This window comes from Zeugodacus cucurbitae, chromosome 5 (genome assembly GCF_028554725.1).
Source record: "Zeugodacus cucurbitae isolate PBARC_wt_2022May chromosome 5, idZeuCucr1.2, whole genome shotgun sequence".
Taxonomy (NCBI): domain Eukaryota; kingdom Metazoa; phylum Arthropoda; class Insecta; order Diptera; family Tephritidae; genus Zeugodacus; species Zeugodacus cucurbitae.
The window spans coordinates 29,641,086-29,660,362 of NC_071670.1; the positions used below are offsets into that span (position 1 = coordinate 29,641,086).

Genomic DNA, 19,277 nt, shown 5'->3' on the forward strand with positions numbered 1-19,277 from the left:
GCGAGGTATGTGGAATAATACAAAATGCAGGGAAGGATGAAGTGTTTACCCGAAGAATTGAAAAAAATCCGTTATTGTTGTTGTTGTAGCGGTTATTTATCCCTGCCTGAAAAGAAGAGCATAAATGCTGTTTCGACAAGGTTGGACCAAAGGAAAAGGGGTGTTAGATGAGTAGGGTTCGTTGGACATGCAAAGAGGTGGTTAGAATCATGCGGGGACTCGTTGCATGCGGGACATGTATTTTGTATATTGGTTCTTTCCTTTTACACAAAGGATTGTGAAGGTGAAGACAAAAAACCGGAAGCAATTTTTTTTTATAATTCAACAAAGGCTGCTGCATTCGTAGTTTGCAAAGAAATCGACCATCTAGATAAAAAGGATGCACGACGCACTTTTCTTTACAATTTATCGAGAACATTGGCAACACCCAATATCGAAAATCGTATGAACAATCCCAATGTCATCAAACATCTATCTTGTCGTTTGGCTTTTGAATCCTTTTTCGGTCGTTCACTCAACATCCCATCACGATTAGTAGCTTCAACATCAAAAGGTGCTGACACACCCAAAGGAAGGAGAGATTGAGGACTTTGTTTGCAAGAAAGCGATATATTGCGTCGTAAACCTCGATTTTTCTGTTCTAAATGTTCAAATCCAGTTTGTCAACAGGACCCATCATCATAATATCAATTGAAAAATCGCTCAAAAATTATTCATATGCTCCTGAATAAATCAAAAAATGAACGAAAAGGATTGTGTTGTATTTCATTTTAAAAGCCGCATACGAGTTTCATTTTTCTTTTTCAAGTAGTTCAGAGTATGGTCAAACCAAATCGAGAGGTAAGAAATTTCAAAAATACATACATATGTATATAAACACTGTATGTAAACACATAGGGGCCTAGCCAAGCACCATTGGTCTCTAATAATTAAAAATTAGCAAAGAGTATTTATTAAACACACGTAATTTGTCAATTTTTCATTGCACAATAAATAAAAATGCAAAATTCACTTTCGCGCAAATAATTATCAGCAACCGTGATTTTACAAAAATCACTATTGCTCGAGTATCCGCACTTGCTGAACGATAAATTCAAACCAAGGAAGTTTGTGCGAATAGACGAAGGAATAACGGCGGATTTAACAACTGGAATTCAAAATAACTGGGTGGTCCATATTTGCCTACTCTATTGCTTAACGTGATTTTACACAGCCGTATTCGTTTTGCGGGGATACTAAATTCAGACATAGCGCCATAGAGACAGCTTCTTTCCGTGCTGTATAAAGCAGCTTTAAAATCGATAAGAGACCTCTCTTTTTGTGCATGAGGCAGATCAAACTGAGATTCAAATCGTCGGTCAAACTTTGGTCCGACCATATCAGATCAGGCGGCAATTCATCGGCCCCCACCGCTTTGCTATTCGAATTTCTTCTTGGTCGGGCAATAGAACATCTGTTCCATCGTCATCGCAATCTCCTGATGTTGGATTTTTACTGCCATTTCAGCATGCTGGACAAATTCAGTATACGGTATGGGCAGCAATCGCTAGATCACCTCTGGGGATTCTCTAAGAGTATGCTCCGGTCTTGAAATATTTTGTTAGTCACCGCATCTTTTCGTAGAATTATCCAACATCATCCTTGTCAGCCAGCTTTGCAATCTCTTCATACTCGCTCTACAATCCTCGTCGTAACATCAGTTCTTTTGACTTTTTCGAAAGACAATAGCTGTACGTCAGCAGCTTGAAATGTCGTCCCACAGTTCCCTTATACCAAGTTTCTGATGAGTGCTCTCAGAGAGCAGGTGTGCAGTGATTGCAGCTTCTCGATGTCGAACCTTCCTTGTGTTGTTTGACGTTTTTTGCTGCGAAGAGGCGCTACATATCTTTGCCGCTACAAGAATGTGGTCCGAGTCGATATTAGGACTTCGGAGCCTACGCACTTCAAAAACACCGGAGACATGTCGTCCACCTATCACAACATGACCGACGTGGTTGTGGGTTTCTCGACAGCCAAAAAGCGTGATGGATTTTCTTATTCATAGCCATTCCTTACTTTTTTATAATAAAAATATGCAAATCTCTAAATACTTCAATACTACTAGTATAACTCAATCACTTCTATGCTATTGTTTATTTTAATATTTAAAAAAAATTTCCTAACGTTTAATTACTTCCTCCTTCAATGAAATGTACTTAAAATTTACAAGTACCCCAATTTTTTTTATCTTACATAAAATGTAGACATATATACCTATCAAATGATAAGAGCTCTTAGAGCTTCTGGTTTGTCTTATCTCTCTACGTGTTAATTGTTGCGTCTGATTATGATGTTATCATTTCAAGTGAACATTACATATAAACGCATGACACACTGCAATAAATTCCCATTCCATACACAACACGAATGTGACTTTAATTTGCTGTATTAAAAAACGATTAATTTCTAGTTGGTATTTAATTAATAGATCAAATACAATTTTCAAATCTAAAATATATACATTTGTAAGTGAAATTAAGGCTCTGATGTTGTATATCATAAAACAAAATTATTAACATTCAAAGGTAGTTAATTATTTGAGTTACACTTAATTTGTTTTTCAATTTGGTTCCACCAGAGAACAGTCATTCCTTATCGTTTGTATGTAAAAATAGATTATCTTTAGAAAATCAATTTGATATTAAAGCGTGCTGCTTCGTATCTCCAAATAAAAAAAGTACTTTATAAAAGCGTGACAAAAAGTTAGACCTTGATTAATCTGAAATATTTAAAATTTAAATTTTTCAAGGATTTTTAATCCTAAATTGAAAGCGTCACTAAATCGCTTATCATAAATGAAGTTCGAAAACAGTAAATTTTATTCTAAGCAATACAAATAAGGTTAGTACATTTAAATATTTTACGTATAGGGAATATATACAAAATGATGCTATGTATATTCAAGTTTTGTGTAATTTTATTACATATATAAATTTTGTATAAAGACGTATAATTACGTTAAATTCTAAGAGCATATTACAAACAAATAATTTAGTTTTTTTCTTGAAAGGGATCCTTGTTAATATATTTTGTTAGATTGCTATCACCATCCACTTCCACCTTCGACAATTCAGAAAAGCCTTCCTCATCGACAAAACATATTTCATGTCCGTCGGGATCAGCTAAAATGATAACACGTACCGTTGCCTTTCCAGGTGTGTCAAGCGTAATCAAAGGGGTCAATATCGTGCCGTTCGCTTGCTGAATAATTGCATCAATTGCTGGTTGAATATTTAACGGTACTGCAAATGCGATACGGCCATATGCTTTGGCTCGATTGATAGGATCAGTTAAAAGTTGCAAAGTTAAACGAGCTTGATTTTCACTGTATAATAATGTTATTGCATTCGAATTTTCTTCTATCAGTTTCATTTTTAATAATTCATGCCAGTAGGTTTTAGATGCTGACAAATTACTTGAGTGTAGCGTGACTCCCAGTACAGGATCACTTTGTTGAGGTTGAGGTTCTTCAATTATAAAGAATTTGTAACCATCAGGTGATGTTAATACATGTAGACCTTTCTCCTGTGAAATTGGGTAGTTTTTAGATTTCGCACGTTCAATCGTTTCCTTAGATTTAATAGTGATTCCTCCAAAGTCATTACCTAAAAATACAGAGAACATAAGAAATATCAATTTATAAAATAAATAAAGATTAAATAGCAATAATATTTATATATATTATTAATATTAAAAGCTCTTGAAAATATGATTTCAGAATGATACAAAGAATAATCGCTACGTGTTTGGATATATAGTATATACGCTTAATGCTAAACAATTAACAGATCCCACATACATTTTATTTATTAAATGTATTTACCTAATTCGTATTCTTTTACACCATAGTTGTATGTGAGTTCAATTACGAAATGACACGACTCCGGTCCATAACCAATCATAGTTTTGCTCCACCGGTTATCGTAAGGTCTGAATATGTATTGGTAAAAATACATTAATAAAGATTTAATTGTAATTACTTAAATGCACTCTCACCCATTACATTGCGCTTCACATCCCTCCGTAAATTCTTCATGTCGGAGCACCTTAAAAAAATTATATTAAAATAATTAAATATGCACGAACATCACATGACTAGGCAATTTATTTAAATGTACATAGTAAAGCAGACTTTATTACCTTCATTCCCAGTATGTCTCGGAAGAAATATGCATTTTTTCCACGATTTCCAATCTTGAGCACATAGTGAAGCGCGCGAGCCGGGATTTCCACGTTTGTCATATTGTTTTCACAATAATATTTTCGATTAATTGCAATAAAACTCTTTGCACGATTATATATCAATAGCGAGCGACGTCCCAAATTGATTGCCGACGAGAAACTGCAATGCATTGACACTTGTTAAGTTATATATAATACTTTTATTCTTATTAATAAGCCAACCAACTCAAAACCGGTTTACTTAGTTAACTACAATAACAATGTGACGTGGGTAATTTACTTTTGCTAATCAGAAATTCAGAGCAAAATAATAAATTTTATCACCCTTAAAACAGCTATTCACAAACTGCTCAATCAGCTGATCATTAATATAACAGAGCTGCCACTTAGTTTCTAATGTCATTATGATTTTATACAATATATAAACAATTGCTACAACCGAATTATCAAGGTAAAAATACTTTCTGATTAGACCTGGCTTTATGATGATAAATTATTTTCCGAGAATTTTTTTGAATTAATTGTATATAGCATTGTATATTAATTGTATATGCTATCCCATATATCTTATTCTTTCATTCCATGCATGCTTTCTGTAAAAATTTAAGTTATTGAGACAAATCCGCGTAGAAGATTTGATAATAATTGACAATGATGTGCTGAACACATAGAAGACGACAAGCGACGAGCGACATCTGTCAAATATTAAAATACACGCGTTCTTATGGGCACACATTTTTTGACAACAGCACGACTTCACGACAAAAGGGTTGAAGTCTTCGCTGTCGCCAAATTAGAAATGTTTCTAATTTTGTCGACGATAATGGCCGCTGTAGAGCTGCCACTAATATGTGAAATGTAAAATTATTCAAAGTTCTAATAAGTATGACGTTATTTTGCCAGCAGAAACCTAAAATAACTTTGATATATCATTTATAATAACAATCGATTATTTAAAACAAATAAATCGACAATTTTTACATTTTTTGCACAAATAATTTCACTTTAACCTAAATATGTAAATTTTATTGAAGTGAAAGATTTTAATACGGCAACAATGAAATTGCTGTTTGATATGTCGCTGCCGTCTTCAAAATGTTCAAGACGCTGGCTTCAAAGCGACATTTGTGATCAGCCGTCGCTACGTCGTGTCGTGTCGTCGTCTTTGTGTTCAGCACTTGATATTGACGCATTTCTTTGGTTGTCTCATATTTAGTTGATAACTTATTGGTTAATGATGAAAAAATCTTCACTATTAGGAAATCTGTGAACACGTGAAGATTTTATGTTTGAAAGAAAACTCTTTAATAAATATATGAATATAGCTTTGAGCAGAATACCACAAAAGAAATGTGCACACGTAGTTCAGTTTTTCGATATTTGGAATTGTTACAATATGTAATAAATTGGAGCCAGCCAAGCGTAGATAGGTGAATAAATAATTTATTCAAATTGTATTTGAACATTTACAATAAATTCGCAAAATATTTTTTTCTGAGCAGATCACCACAAATTCTTGCAGAGATTCGCAATAGTTATGTTTCTGTTGTAAAAATTACCCTCATATCGTACCTGTTTGATTTTATTTGTTTGTTTGTGAGGGAACATCGAAAATTGTTAACATATTCTATAAGGACCCAAGAAGTTACATTTCTCTAAATCGGACTAACATGTTTACACCACAATTTTCACGAACTTTGGAAAAGTAAATGAAATAACTTCGCGAAGACGGTATTAACAGAAAAAATGAGAGTAATGCAAAGCTTGCTTAATAGCGTTTTAAGACAGAAGCAAATTGATCAATTTACTGGCCACTGCTCGATTTAAACATTTATTGATATCGGTTTACCATACAAAGTAAGATCTCCATTTATTTTAAATTGAATTTAAATCGACTTTAAAATCAAAAGGAACTCTGCGACAAAGACGTACGATACACGTTCTTTGTCTGTGATTGGCTTAATTTTTTGATAAAACAGCATTTCGAATACTACTAGCATTTCGAATACTACTGGACGGTAGATGGCGGTTGAAAAATAATAATCAGCTGATGAAATTAGCAACTTCTTATGAAAAGCAAACACAAAAATGTATAACAGCTGATCGTAAATCGAGTAGCCGACAGTATAAACAGTAAAAAAGGGTTTCTCGATTTAGATTTAAATTGATCAATTTATTTTGGCTGTCTAAAAACGCTATAATATAGAAAACTTTAAATTTTATGGGTAAATTGCTAAAGACAATTTGGTGCTGGAGTGCGCTAAAACCCAAGCAAATTTAAGTTCTCTGTGAGAGCACACGGAAAGAGCTTTATTAGACACTTCTTTTCGCGCCATCTACCGACCGCTAGTATAAGTATTAAGTTCCTTCAAATGTGGGTCCAAACAAAGAACGTAAAGAACGTATTATACGTTCTTTGTTGAATAGTTTACTACTTGCTTGTCAAACAAGGGTATGTCAATATAGTATACTCTCGAAAATTAAATCGATTGGTATTTCGGGTAATTTACTTTTTCGAATAATTTACTTTTCCAAATATATACATAAATTATCTGTTTTTATAATATTAAATGCATTTTTAAACTTAAAAAATTCATTCATTTATTTGCAACAATAAAACATATGGATTTACATGAAAAACATATTTACATTTACATACATACATACATATGTATTTACTATGAAGAGAAAAAATCTTGAATATTCTTTTGTTTTTTTTCTTTTGCAATATATTTTCTGACCATTTTTGTACGACAATTCTAAAAGTCTGACACCTGATTTGCATCGTTTTCATTTTTAAACCAGTGGATCAAGTAGGAGAGTTTATATACTAAAAAGACGCTATAAACAAGAGAATAAGTGTTTTTGCAACATCGTAAAAACGCAGCTTGCTTCGTTTCGAATTTTTTATCACACTCTCTGAAAAGTAACTTAAAAAATTTACTTTTTCGAGGTGCATGTGTAATCTTAAAGGTGATTAACTTTTCAGCGACTATTTACTTTCTGAGAATTTACTTTTCGAGAGTATACTGTACTTAGCTCACTTTGTTGAATACACTTTGATTTTCACATTTAGGCAATTCACAAGCTTTGTTGGATGTCTTATGTCATATTTTAATATTCTTAAAAATACGACACTTGTGAGCACCCTTAACTGTTGTATGTCATATTTTGTCATATTTCTACACTTAATCATAGCGATTTTTGCTGAGGCGAAAACCAGATATATGTCCGTATTTTCCAGATATATACAATCTGCGGTATAAATCGGTTGAGAAGTGTTCGGGCAGAAGGGCACGAGCAAAACCGACCACTGACCGACCCAAAAAAAACCGGTTCTTCACAGAAAACCGACTACCCACTCGTCGAAGTTTTGCCCCTAAGCCCCACCCACCGACCGCCCACACTGCCACGAGTGTGTCCCAAAAAAAACCGGTTCCAAAAAGTAACCGGTTTCTGCAGTACTAGGCATATGCCGCAAAAAGTAGTAGTAGTAGTGGGTAGGGGCACTTGCTGCCGAATTATTTCGGTTTTTTGCGGCATATGCCTAGTACTGCAGTAACCGGTTACTTTTTGGAACCGGTTTTTTGGGGTTTTTTTGTTCATATTTACATTTCTCAAAAAATATCACCACTGTATAAAGGTGACTGGAAGAACGAGTACCATTATATTAGATATATGTGTCTAAGGAAGATTTAAACCAATTCCATTTACGTTTGTCATTAAAGAAGGAGATGATGAATAACATGTCATAGAAGAAAATTAATTAAAAGGAAATTTTCAAGATGCTAATCGTGTTGATATTTAACCACACATAGGGCTGAAATTTCTTAATCACGTTACCTATAGCATAACTTAATCCGGCATCAGAAAGGAGCGCAATCGGTTCTAAAGTTATCAGGGATACCATTTATTTTGTGATTTGTCAAGATATACATACATACCATCTTATTTCGTATTACTCGTTCTATTATATATTAGAAATTAAAAATATGGGGATATTTTGGAATGATATATGATGAGATTGTGAAAAGCAATGAAATGTGAATAATAAATCTATAATCGACTGACGAAGTTCAGCATCATATGCTTTCTTCGTTTAATAACAAGCTAGAGTTAAGCGAAAGAATTATGAGGAATGTCATTAAAACTGAAGCCATTATGATTTACGTTACTTAGCGCTGTCCTTAAGATCTCTTATGAGTCCAACCTTATACTAAAATAAACAATTTGATTTTACAATTCAAATTTGCTATTATATTTTAGATATATGTAGTTTTAAATTTTAAAATTATTGAATATTAATAGGGGCGTAAATGGTAAGCGTTAGAAGAGAACTGTTTATGCTGGTTTATTTTCCAAATTGTCAGGCTCTTTGAATTCCAATTCGGATTCTTTGTGGCTTTCTTCTGCGTTGTCGCCTTCGCCTCCTATTTTGACGTCTTCTTCTTCTAGCCGCACGTTGTCTTCTTCTACGTGCACGTCTCCTTGCGGCGCGTCTTCTTCTGGCTGCTGCAGAACTGCCGGATGTAGGAGGGGCTGGGTTGGATCCTGCTGCAGGAGGAGCTGATGGTGCTGGCACTGCAGGAGGAGCAGGTGTTGCTGCAGGTGCTGCGGTTGAAGATCCAGCTTCTGCTGCGGGAGTTGTGACTTCTGCGTTAGCGACAGTCGTGGGTCCAGCAGCAAGAGTCGTGTCACCTTCTGCTGCTATACTAGTTTTGGTACAAAGGACTAAAAGCCCCACCAAAAGTAAATATAAAAATTTCATATTATCAATTAACCGTATTGCAATGCTGTACAAGTACGACTATGCCTCGTATATACACCACCTAGGTATTTATAGAAAAATATCCAACGTATGTATATATACATACATATTTGCAGAACACTTGCGAAAGGTAAATAAACAACTTCCAGAAAATATTCAAATAATAGTATTTGCTACTTGAAGTTTACCCACCAACATACCAACATAATTATCAAGGCTGCAAACCGGTTTTGAACTGAACCCCTTTTTTACGGGCTTTGAACCGAACCACAAACTCAACCGTCTCTGCATTGCGTATTATATTAATGAAATTAAATAAATTGCGAGAGGATAAAACTTAGCCCTTCCTTATTTGTTCAAGAAGCTTTTGCATTCCTCCACTATAAGTTGCTGCCGTTTGAAGTCCTCTTCATCAATATAGGTGCCAGCCGTCTTGTCTTTGGCTATCTTATAGCGTTTTTAGACAGCCAAATAAATTGATCAATTCAAATTTAAATCGAGAGACACATTTTTGCCGTTTATACTGCCGGTTACTCGATTTACGATCAGCTGTTATACATTTTTGTTTTTGCTTTTCATAAGAAGTTGGTAATTTCATCAGCTGATTATTATTTTTTAGCAGCGCCATCTACCGTCTAGTAGTATTAATGCTATTTTATAAAAATATTCAGCCAATCACAGACAAAGAACGTATATCGTACGTCTTTGTCGTAGAGTTGCTTTTGATTTTCAAGTCGATTTAAATTCAATTTAAAATAAATGGAGATTTTATTTTGTATGGTAAATCGATATCAATAAGCGTTTAAATCGAGCAGAGGCTGGTAAATTGATCAATTTGCTTCTGTCTAAAAACGCTATTACCTAAGATAAAATTGTCCTTTGGTAACAGGTTTCCTTGTTTACTCCTTTCTCTTCCTGTATACTTTGGTTGGCACACTTCCCACAGTGATGATGGGCGTGAAATCGAGGGTTTATTCAGCCAAGCCTTCATTATACTGGGCAATTTTCCTGAAACAATTTAACCTTAGCGTGTGGCACGAAAAGTAAATACATATGTGTATGTATAAAGTAATCAAAATTTCGAAACAGCTAATCAAATAAAGTAAGAACGAAATTAAGTTTTCTTGACTATATTATAGATTATTACTAAATATTTTGCAAATGATCTAATTCAATGTAGGAAGGAAAATATGTGTGTAAATATTTGCACTATTGTATATATAAAATTTTGGCAACATCGACCTTGAGCAAATATGGAAATAGTTGAATGAAATTTGCAAAATTAAACCCGAAAACGTTAACAATATTTATAAATGAAACTAACGTTAGGGCTCTAAAACAACTGAATATTGCAACAAGTAAGTAAAGGCTAAGTTCGGGTGCAACCGAACATTTTATACTCTCGCACTTTATTGATGAAATTTTATTAAACAATTTAACCCATATATTCGGCATAAAGTGCACTAGAATAACGAAAATCATATATATTATATGCGGGCTGAGGAAATTCCTGAACCTATTTCACTAATTTTCATCACCAACATACATTATAGCCAAGACTATACGCTCACTTATTTTTGTTAAGTGCGAGGTGGAGTCGCCAGCACGAGCAGAGGAGCATCTGCCAGGGTTAGTGGTGATCCCGGGCAGAATGCTAGGGATCGAGCTAGGAAACACGTATCGGCGGAAAGGAAGCTGAAATAGAACGCTACGGCAGAAAGCACGGTGAGAAGGAATCTGCTCAGCATGTTAGTTCGCTGGAGTGGGCAAGGAAGTTACTTAGTGACGGCGGTGATGTCAGAACAGCAAGATTTGGAGGTACTGAATCTCTGATCAAGCGGCAAATGTCGCACGAGTAGGATCCTCCCTCGGAAAGAAACCGCGTACGGTGGCATCAAGGCAGCCCAAGTAGATCAGGTGTACCGATGAAAGGTCGGCATCCCTGTGCAAGAAATCGGTCTCCCTGGTGGGGGGATGTCTGGAAAGGGCTAGGATTGAGGCGGTGGCCAAGGCGGACCTTCCACTACGCCCGCGTGCTATCTGCTGAACCTTCCACACCATAGGAAATCGATGTTGCGATACTGCAATCCGCCTGGAGAAGACCCAGGAACCTTATCGACAAGCGCTGATACTCCTGAATAAGGAGTAATTGGGTCTTCTCAGCGATGCTAAGGGAGCCATTAGCTTTGGCTTCGAGAGAGTGGTCCTTCGGATCATCCCTACCGATGTCAAGGCCGATGTCCCACTACCTGTGATAGCGCCGGATGAGATGGGAAGTGATGCCCAATCGGGCATGGAAGCGGATCTGATCCCTTCGGATGCCCCAAGTATTGGAGGCGGTTTGTCAAACGACGGATCCATTTTCACGACGGGAGCTTTCCGAAGATGATTGGAAAGCATGGAGAGTGCGAAACTCGCACTGTTGTAGAAGGTGGCCTACGCCTATTGTTTCGTCTGGAAACAGACTGATGAAACCGATGTTGTCCTTATCCAGGAACCGTGGCTGAGCAGTAGCGTTGGCTCTGGATTAAGGGCGAGGAGCCATAAGCTGGTGATGGCAAATTGTACAGATAAAATCAGAGACTGCTGGTCCAAAAAGAACTAAATGTTTTTCGTTTGCCCAATTTCAGCAGAGAGGCTATCGTGACCACTAGGCTGGACGCTGGAGAACTCTTGCTAATCTCGGCAACGACGACGAGGTAGACCACCTCCGGCCATGTTTAAAAAGGCCCTTCCTGTGGCCAGGCGTAGAGGAATCGTCGTAATTTTTGGCTCAGGCGCAAACGCTAGACACACGGTCTGGGGAAGTGCGGATATCAACGTGAGAGGTGAGTCACTATTTGACTTTTTTAGTAGTGAGGACTTATTCATTTCCAATGGGGGAAACTCTCCTACTTTTGTGACTGCTGCCAGGGCGGGAGTCCTTGACCTTATCTTAGTATCTAGGGACTTCGCGCCACAGATCTTAGAATGAAAGTTCCTTAAGGTTTCCTGTCCTCTAAGAACTCGGGAGGGCAGAGAGAAACCTCTCTGGTCTTCAAGTCGAAGGTTTTTCTGCACAAAGCTGGACTTGCAAACGGTCTTCTTGGCGATCCTACTGCGAAGGTGTGAAAGGTTGCCAGGAATCCTCGCTATCTCCAGTAGGCTATCTGAAAGATGGAGCTGGTGATTGGACTTCGAGTAGTGAAGCGTAATTATAGCTACTTTTGGACGCACATTTCCAAGAAACCTTTCTGGATGAACGCCACGTAACCTGGACTTTGAACACTTTTAAACCGTTCAAGTCTCCAGGAGCAGACGGCATTATACCAGCGAGCGGCAAGGGTATCCTGCAGCTGGTTGGTCCCTATCTACGCGGAGGTTAAGCAACATTCCGGTGTCTTGGAAGCAGGTTAGAGTGTCGTTCATCCCAAAAGCCGGGAAAAGTTCCCATGTTACGGCTAAGGATTTCAGGCCAATCAGCCATTTCTCCTTTCTGCTGAAAGCGCTGGAGAGGCTCATGGATGCAGGTCCAAAGGAGAAGAATCCCCAGAAACAAGCTGCTTACGCCGCAGCACGCTTACTGCAAGGGCCGGTCGGTAGACACCGTCTTACACTCTGTAGTGTCCTGGCTGGAGGAGGCTCATATCAACAAGAACTACGCGGTAGGCACTTTCCTCAACATAGAAGGGGCCTTCAATAATGTAAGTCCAGAAGCTGTCATAGATGCACTCGAAGAATTTGGAAGAAGTATATCATCTACATCTTTGCGACAGAACTGTCGTTGTGGAATGGGGAAGTGCGAGTGCAAGTCGAAAGGCAAACAGGGGTACCTCAAGGTGGAGTGCTCTCTCCTTTACTCTGAATCTTGGTGGTAAATGTACTACTGGAGGAGAGAGGTAGCTGCCACCAAAGTAGCAGTAGGACTACTGCTTCGAAGTGCGGCATCCTTCAGAGAGGTGTGTATTCACTCCCATAGGAGAGCGGCGATGCTGTCCTTGTATTCGATGACAGTTCGCTCTAAGCTAGTAAGGGAGTGCCTAACATCGTTATCACTAGCTCCGAACTTTAAACGAACTTTAAATTCCTACTTGTTTGGATACCCGGTCACCGCGGAATCGCTGGAAACTACAAAGCGGATCAGCTTGCAAGAGAGGGTACCCTAGCAACATTGACGACGGAGTGGAAACGTGTGGGCAGTCCGTGGTCAACTTTCGCCAGAGCGCTGGACAAACTGTCTTTGAGTGAGCTCGCTCAGCACTGGAGAACAACCAGCACCTGCGCTACTGCCAGGTCTCTTTGGTAGACAGTGGATGGAAAACGGTTTCTGCAGCTACTGTCGCTCAGTAAGGCTCAATCAACCAGACCTTTGCAGAATTTCAATAAGTCCAAGTTTTACTTCGATATCATTGCTGATACCTGCGCTGTCTATTACTATGCATACCGCCACTATTATCTTAGTTAAGTCAGACCTTGTGGGGGATATAGTAACTCTGAAGCTATGTCGACAGAATCAAATCTATTGAATAACCTCCAGCTTCCTCACAATGCCCCAGCTCCTTACATCGTGTCATTTTTAGTAAAGTCCAATATTCGAGAATTAGGAAGAATGTCAGTGATTTAAGTTCCTTACCGCTGTCCTTAAGATCTCATATACATACATACAATCTTATAGTAAAATAAACAATTTAAATTTGCTATTGTATGCACACAATTAAAGAAAATTATATTTTACATAAATAGTTTTAAAAGTTAAAATTATTGAATATTCATTTGGCCGTCAATGGCAGCGTTAGTGGGGAAAATGTTTATGCTAATCTATATCGTCGGATTCTTTGAATTATTAGTTGTTGTGGATTTCTTTTACGCCTATTTTGACGTCTTCTTCTTCTTCTAGCCGCAAGTAGTCTTCTTCTACGTTCACGCCTTCTTCTGGCTGCTTCACGTCTTCTTCTGGCTGATTCAGCAGTGTCGCCCGTAGGAGGTGCTGGTTTGGGAGGAGCTGGTGGTGCTGACTTTGCAGGGGAAGCTGGTGGCCCTGCAGGAGGAGCAGGTGTTGCTGCAGGTGCTGCGGTTGAAGGTCCAGCTTCTGCTGCAGGAGTTGTGACTTCTGGGTTAGCGACAGTCGTGGGTCCAGCAACAAGAGTCGTGTCACCTTCTGCTGCTATACTAGTTTTAGTGCAAAGGACTAAAAGCCCCACCAAAAGTAAATATAAAAATTTCATATTATCAATTAACCGTATTAAAAAGCTGTACAAGTACGACTATGCCTCGTATATACACCACCTAGGTATTTATAGAAAAATATCCAATGTATGTATGTGTATATATGTACATACATATTTGCATATATGCATTTTAATAATTAATAAGAACAATAAACACTTGCGAAAATTAAATAAACAACTTCCAGAAAATGTTCAAATAATAGTATTTGCTAATTGAAGTTTACCTACAAACATATCAGTGAAATCATCAGGGCTGCAAACTGGTTTTGAATAGAACCCCTCGTTTTATGGGCCTTAAATCGAACCAAGAACGAAACGTTTTTATTTTAAATTACAAAAACCGACCGAAAACCGCTCAACAAAATTTTCCGTTCGGTTCAAAAAGAAAATCCTCAATAAGGATTTTTACTTTAAGTAATACTACAGGATAATGTTATTGCAAAGAAAAATGATCTATAGTAAGATATTTTAACCCGAAGGTAATTTGTTTGAAATTGTGAATTAATTTAAAGGAAAGATATATCTTACAGCATAAATTTGCAAATAAATTACATGTATCGATATAACTCACAAGTCTCTAAATTATACAAATTACGAAGTAAATGAGCAGGATATGACCCTGCAGTTTAATCAGAATAATATGCATACATATCTCATAAACTATCCGAACAAAGAAACCCAAGTAAACAACTGTGTATAAGAATCTCACATACAAAGGAATTTCAGGTGGTCAGAACGATAGATTAGCTGTGGTGAATTTTGTGTCTGCTTACTATTTTACCGATTTCAATCAAAGTTATTAAATGATTTCTAATCCAGTTTAAAGTCGGGCAAAATCCCGAATACCTGTTCACTGAATTATTAGTTTTTAGAAGAGTTTAGAAGAGTTTTGAGAATTAGTTTCATTTATAAATATTAGTAATGTTTTCGGGTTTAGGTTCGCAAATTTCATTAAACTATTTCCATATTTGCTCAAGGTCGATGTTGCCAAAATTTTAAATATACAATTGCACAAATATTTACACTCATATTCTCTTTCATCCATAGAATTAGAGCATTTGGTCTCATTTGCAAAATATTTAGTAATAATGTATAATTAGTATAGAAAACTTAATTTCGTTCTTACTTTATTTGATTAGCTGTTTAAATTTTTTTTTTTGCATACTACTTTTTGTGCCACATGCTAAAGTTAAATTGTTTATGCAAAAATTCACAGCATTCATGTGTTACAATCATACATATTTGGTATCATATAAACTTTTGTGGGTGGTCTGATAAGTACTTACTATAAAAGACATACGAAAATTGTAGAAAAACTTGATCGGAAGATGCTCGAAATAGGAATAACTATAATATAGATCATGGACTTTGCTAGACTCTTGTATGAGCAATTGCATTCCTATTTAACGCCCACGCACAGTGTTGTCAAATAAATGAGGCAATGAGAACACTGGTGTGGTCTAAAACGGTGCTAAAAGGCGGAGACGACGGGAAAGTGTAATCGGCCGAGGTCGAATCCATAAAAGCCAGTAGGTACAAAATCTCTAAACTTCACAGCTCTGTCGAACTCTGTTGGTATGATCGCAGCAGGGAGGATGAAACCATAAATAGAGCGGTATATTGCGCTACACCCTTCACAATGAAAATTTATCACCGATTATGGTAGCACACTGCCAAGGCCCCATTCTTTCGCCTTTGGCAAATCCACGAGTGTTATTCCTGATTATTCAAAGTAAAGTTAAATTTCACAGTGAAGAAGGGAAACATTTGCCCTTGTTTCTATTTTTTTTAGGCTAAATCCTTTTTTTCAGTAGATACCATTGGTAATCTGTATTAATTGTTGAGTAGATAAAAGCGAAAACGCTAGCTGGTGGGTTACCATTTAGCGAAAATCCAAGTCTTGTAAGCACTAATGGTCCAGGAGCTAAACTTTGGACAAAAAACCGTTCTAAACCTTTAAATATGTCTGAGTACAAAAAGAAGCTCGTTGTATGGGCATAACACAAGTTAACGCAATAAATCTTATGGATCGAATTTCCATCTGCAAATCGCTCTTGTATCGAATCATCATTTACGAAAATGTCAAGCGTAAACCGTCGTGGACGAATTACGCCGAGCCGACGCAAACGGTGCCCAAGCCAGGATTGATCAGGAACTTTTGTTATTGTTCATTTTTGTTATTCTGTTTGGAGGGATCAACAGTGAATCGTCTAATATGAACTTTTCCCTTAATATTCTTAATTAGGACATGTATGTACATACATATGTACCTACTCTCAACAATTGGACTATGCATCTAAAAGTGCCAATCGTCTAAAAACAAGAGAAAAAAGAAATACTGGAAATCGAAATAAAATCGTGTTTATTATTACGAATAAAATATAAATATAAATAAACAGTTTAAAAATTCTTTTTTGTAATACCATAAATATGCTACTTTTAATAAATATAGCGCATATTGAGTTAATTAATTGAGTTTGAATTGGGAAAATAAAAACCAGAAAACGTTTAATAATATGTATTGTATTTATTTATTTTGTAGTATGGCAACATACCAGTGGCTGCAAAACGAACTGAGCTAAACAACCAAAATAGTGCATGTCAGTGCTTGTCTCTTTTTGTCAGGCCAGCAACAATAATGCCATCCACTGATCGTGCATTTAAAAATACGTTCCACATGCATGTATACAAAACGTTCAACGTACACAAGAGAAATCTGGTTTTAGTTTGAACGCGGCGTGTATGCATACAGTGCAGACAGTTTGTTGTTGTCTAATTTGTGTTACTACGGCGAGTGTAGTTTACCTATGAATTAATTTATTTAAATCATTATTATTTGCTAATTTGAAAATATTAATATGAGCAAAGATCAGCCAATTTAAAAGCGAAAATCAAGTGAAAGTATTGAAAAAGTGAGCACAAGGAAAAACAAGTGCAGCAAAAAAGGAATAATCTCATAAATGTGTAATTAAGTGCTTTTATGTGAAATTTAGAAAGTGTTAATGGTGGTATGTACTTGAAAATCGGCGAAAATTATAAAATGCATTAAAAATATTGAAATATTGAGTGCCTAGGCGCAAGAGTTGAAACGTACATACATATGCATATTTAAAAAAAACATATATCTACGATTTGTTGACAATAAAAAACACATTTCAACAAACACAAAGACAGTTCTGTTAAGATTGCTAAACAGCGGATTTGTTTTACTAAAGGTAATTTCTATATAAATATATATGTTAATAGTAACAGATAATTGACTAGTTTCATAACTAATAAAAAAATAAGAAAATAATTTGTAAAACCAAATTTTGTTGGATAACATGTTGCAAGCGTAACGTTCCTATAATTTTATCTCTCTCGTACTCGTATCTTTAAGTTCATGTAATATTTCAATTGTTATTACCATTCGGCAATCTGCTCTGTGAGCTACAAACTACAAACGCAACAGTTTTAATACGTTGACCTTTCATAACACACCTGCATTTTGTTACATTTACGTATGTATGCCATTTTTCTTTTGCTAGAGTTGTTAATTCTCACGCTCTTTCAAGTCTTGCGCTAATTATTTGAGCATATGTTTCTGTAAATACATATGTATAAAGGTATGTACCTATAAGTATACAGTTTTATGACGAAATTGTCATACATCTGGGTGGTTTTTCATTTACGTTCAGGTATCTAATATCCATTCACGTAAAATGGAAAACAGTAAGAGAAACTCACTGTTGCAAGTTCTCTCATTCTCAGTTTGCGTACCTGTTTTCTCTTGCGAAATGCAGTTGGCATCGTCTTTCAGTTATTACTTTAACAATGGCACTCTGTCAGAAGCAGTGTGCTCAAATGTGTTTGTGCGTTTGTTGAAATATTATTGAAAATGCATTCTTTTATCTGTTAATTCAGTAAATACATACATATATGTATGTACATTTTCTTATTGCCGTCACTTACAGTGTACCAAGAGTTGTAGACTTATAGCTGTCAGAAATATACTCATCCATTATTATGACGTACATATGTATATAAATGTATCTATATTTACTATTTGATACATATATACATACATACATACATACATATGTATACAATTGAAAGCATGCAGTAAATGAACAACGTGCATAAAAAATCAACAATTACGGCATAATGCAGAGAGTTGATTCCAATATAAACAATTAAAACTTGGGGAATTCATCATTGAGAGTATATCAGTACCCAAATTACAAGTTAATAAATATTAAGTGCTGATGGACTGATGGACTTTGTTACCTTTAGCCTTTTAAATTATATAACAGAATGTGTAAAATATAATTATTGCATATTTGAAACGTATTTTTACGAAAATTAAGTTCTGATTTTCTTTGTCAAGAGTGATGAATTTATTAAATACTATTAATTTAAGAATAAATTTCAAATAAAATTTACATTTGTATTCGGAGTATTTATTGTTTTTTGTTATCTACAATAATTGTCTATATTCTGTTATTCATGTATATATATATTTTTTTTTTCAAACCAATGTTTCTTTATCTTTAAGAAAAAATATTTTTTTTAAAGATTTTTATATTAGTATGTCCTATCAAAACGCTTCTCTGACTTTGAAAAATGTATTTAAGCCTACTTTAGTTGAATTCAAAGTTAAATGCAATTAGTCTAGATGCCTAATCCCAATGTATGTACCTACGAGTACCCTATATATGGATTTTCGACTTTCCAATTGAGATTATTCCGTTTATTTTGGTTAATATGTTCGATATATAAATGAATAAAATGAAGCGATAATATATTGATTATCATCATCCATTTAAAGCAATTGATATATACATTCTCATATATTCTTATGTATATAATGAATACAATAATTTGTGTTAGTTATAGCTTTTTCGCACTTTCAAAATAATTTAATATATCAATTATAATGAGAAATCAGTTTTTGCCTTTCGCACAGCTAGCGATTAACGATCTTTTGTACATATTTGTTGTTGCTGTTCATAAGAAGTGGGTAAGTTTCATCAGCTGATTACTATTTTATCAATTAAACACAGCCAATTTACAGCGTGTATAACAACCCACAGTGTTACATT

The 19,277-nt window shown here is 35.8% G+C and overlaps 2 protein-coding genes across 5 annotated transcripts in view; one reads left to right on the forward strand and one right to left on the reverse strand.

Annotated features, from left to right (window-relative positions):
* Window positions 1–409: 409 nt before the first annotated feature.
* LOC105217137 (uncharacterized) overlaps window positions 410–19,277 on the forward strand; it is a 70,006-nt gene continuing 51,138 nt past the window's right edge. The window contains exon 1 of one of the 2 annotated variants that reach the window (XM_054230842.1): window positions 410–840. The gene's annotated coding sequence lies outside the window, so the exon portion shown is untranslated. Of the gene's footprint in view, window positions 841–16,810; window positions 17,412–19,277 lie in introns of those variants that run through there. The other variant, XM_011191995.3, reaches the window with a different exon arrangement.
* Glod4_0 (glyoxalase domain-containing protein 4) lies at window positions 2,836–4,596 on the reverse strand. Of its 3 annotated transcripts, none has more exons than XM_011191994.3 (5): window positions 4,502–4,596; window positions 4,180–4,381; window positions 4,036–4,085; window positions 3,863–3,969; window positions 2,836–3,644 (listed from the first exon to the last, which is right to left on the reverse strand). In XM_011191994.3, exons 2-5 carry the CDS (start codon window positions 4,279–4,281, stop codon window positions 3,031–3,033), a joined length of 873 nt encoding a protein of 290 aa, XP_011190296.1. In that variant the 5' UTR covers window positions 4,282–4,381; window positions 4,502–4,596; the 3' UTR covers window positions 2,836–3,030. The 3 variants fall into 3 exon arrangements, with proteins under 3 accessions (XP_011190296.1, XP_011190295.1, XP_011190294.1); XM_011191993.3 differs by having other exon boundaries at window positions 4,444–4,582; XM_011191992.3 differs by having other exon boundaries at window positions 4,180–4,536.

Bases quoted from the DNA above. Each gene is read 5' to 3' on its own strand.
- Glod4_0 (XM_011191992.3), bottom strand. From the start codon at position 4,392: ATGCATTGCAGTTTCTCGTCGGCAATCAATTTGGGACGTCGCTCGCTA. The intron at 4,086-4,179 runs GTAATAAAGTCT...AATTTTTTTAAG, and splicing joins GAGACATACTGGGAATGAAG to GTGCTCCGACATGAAGAATT. The intron at 3,970-4,035 runs GTGAGAGTGCAT...ATACATATTCAG, and splicing joins TGTGAAGCGCAATGTAATGG to ACCTTACGATAACCGGTGGA.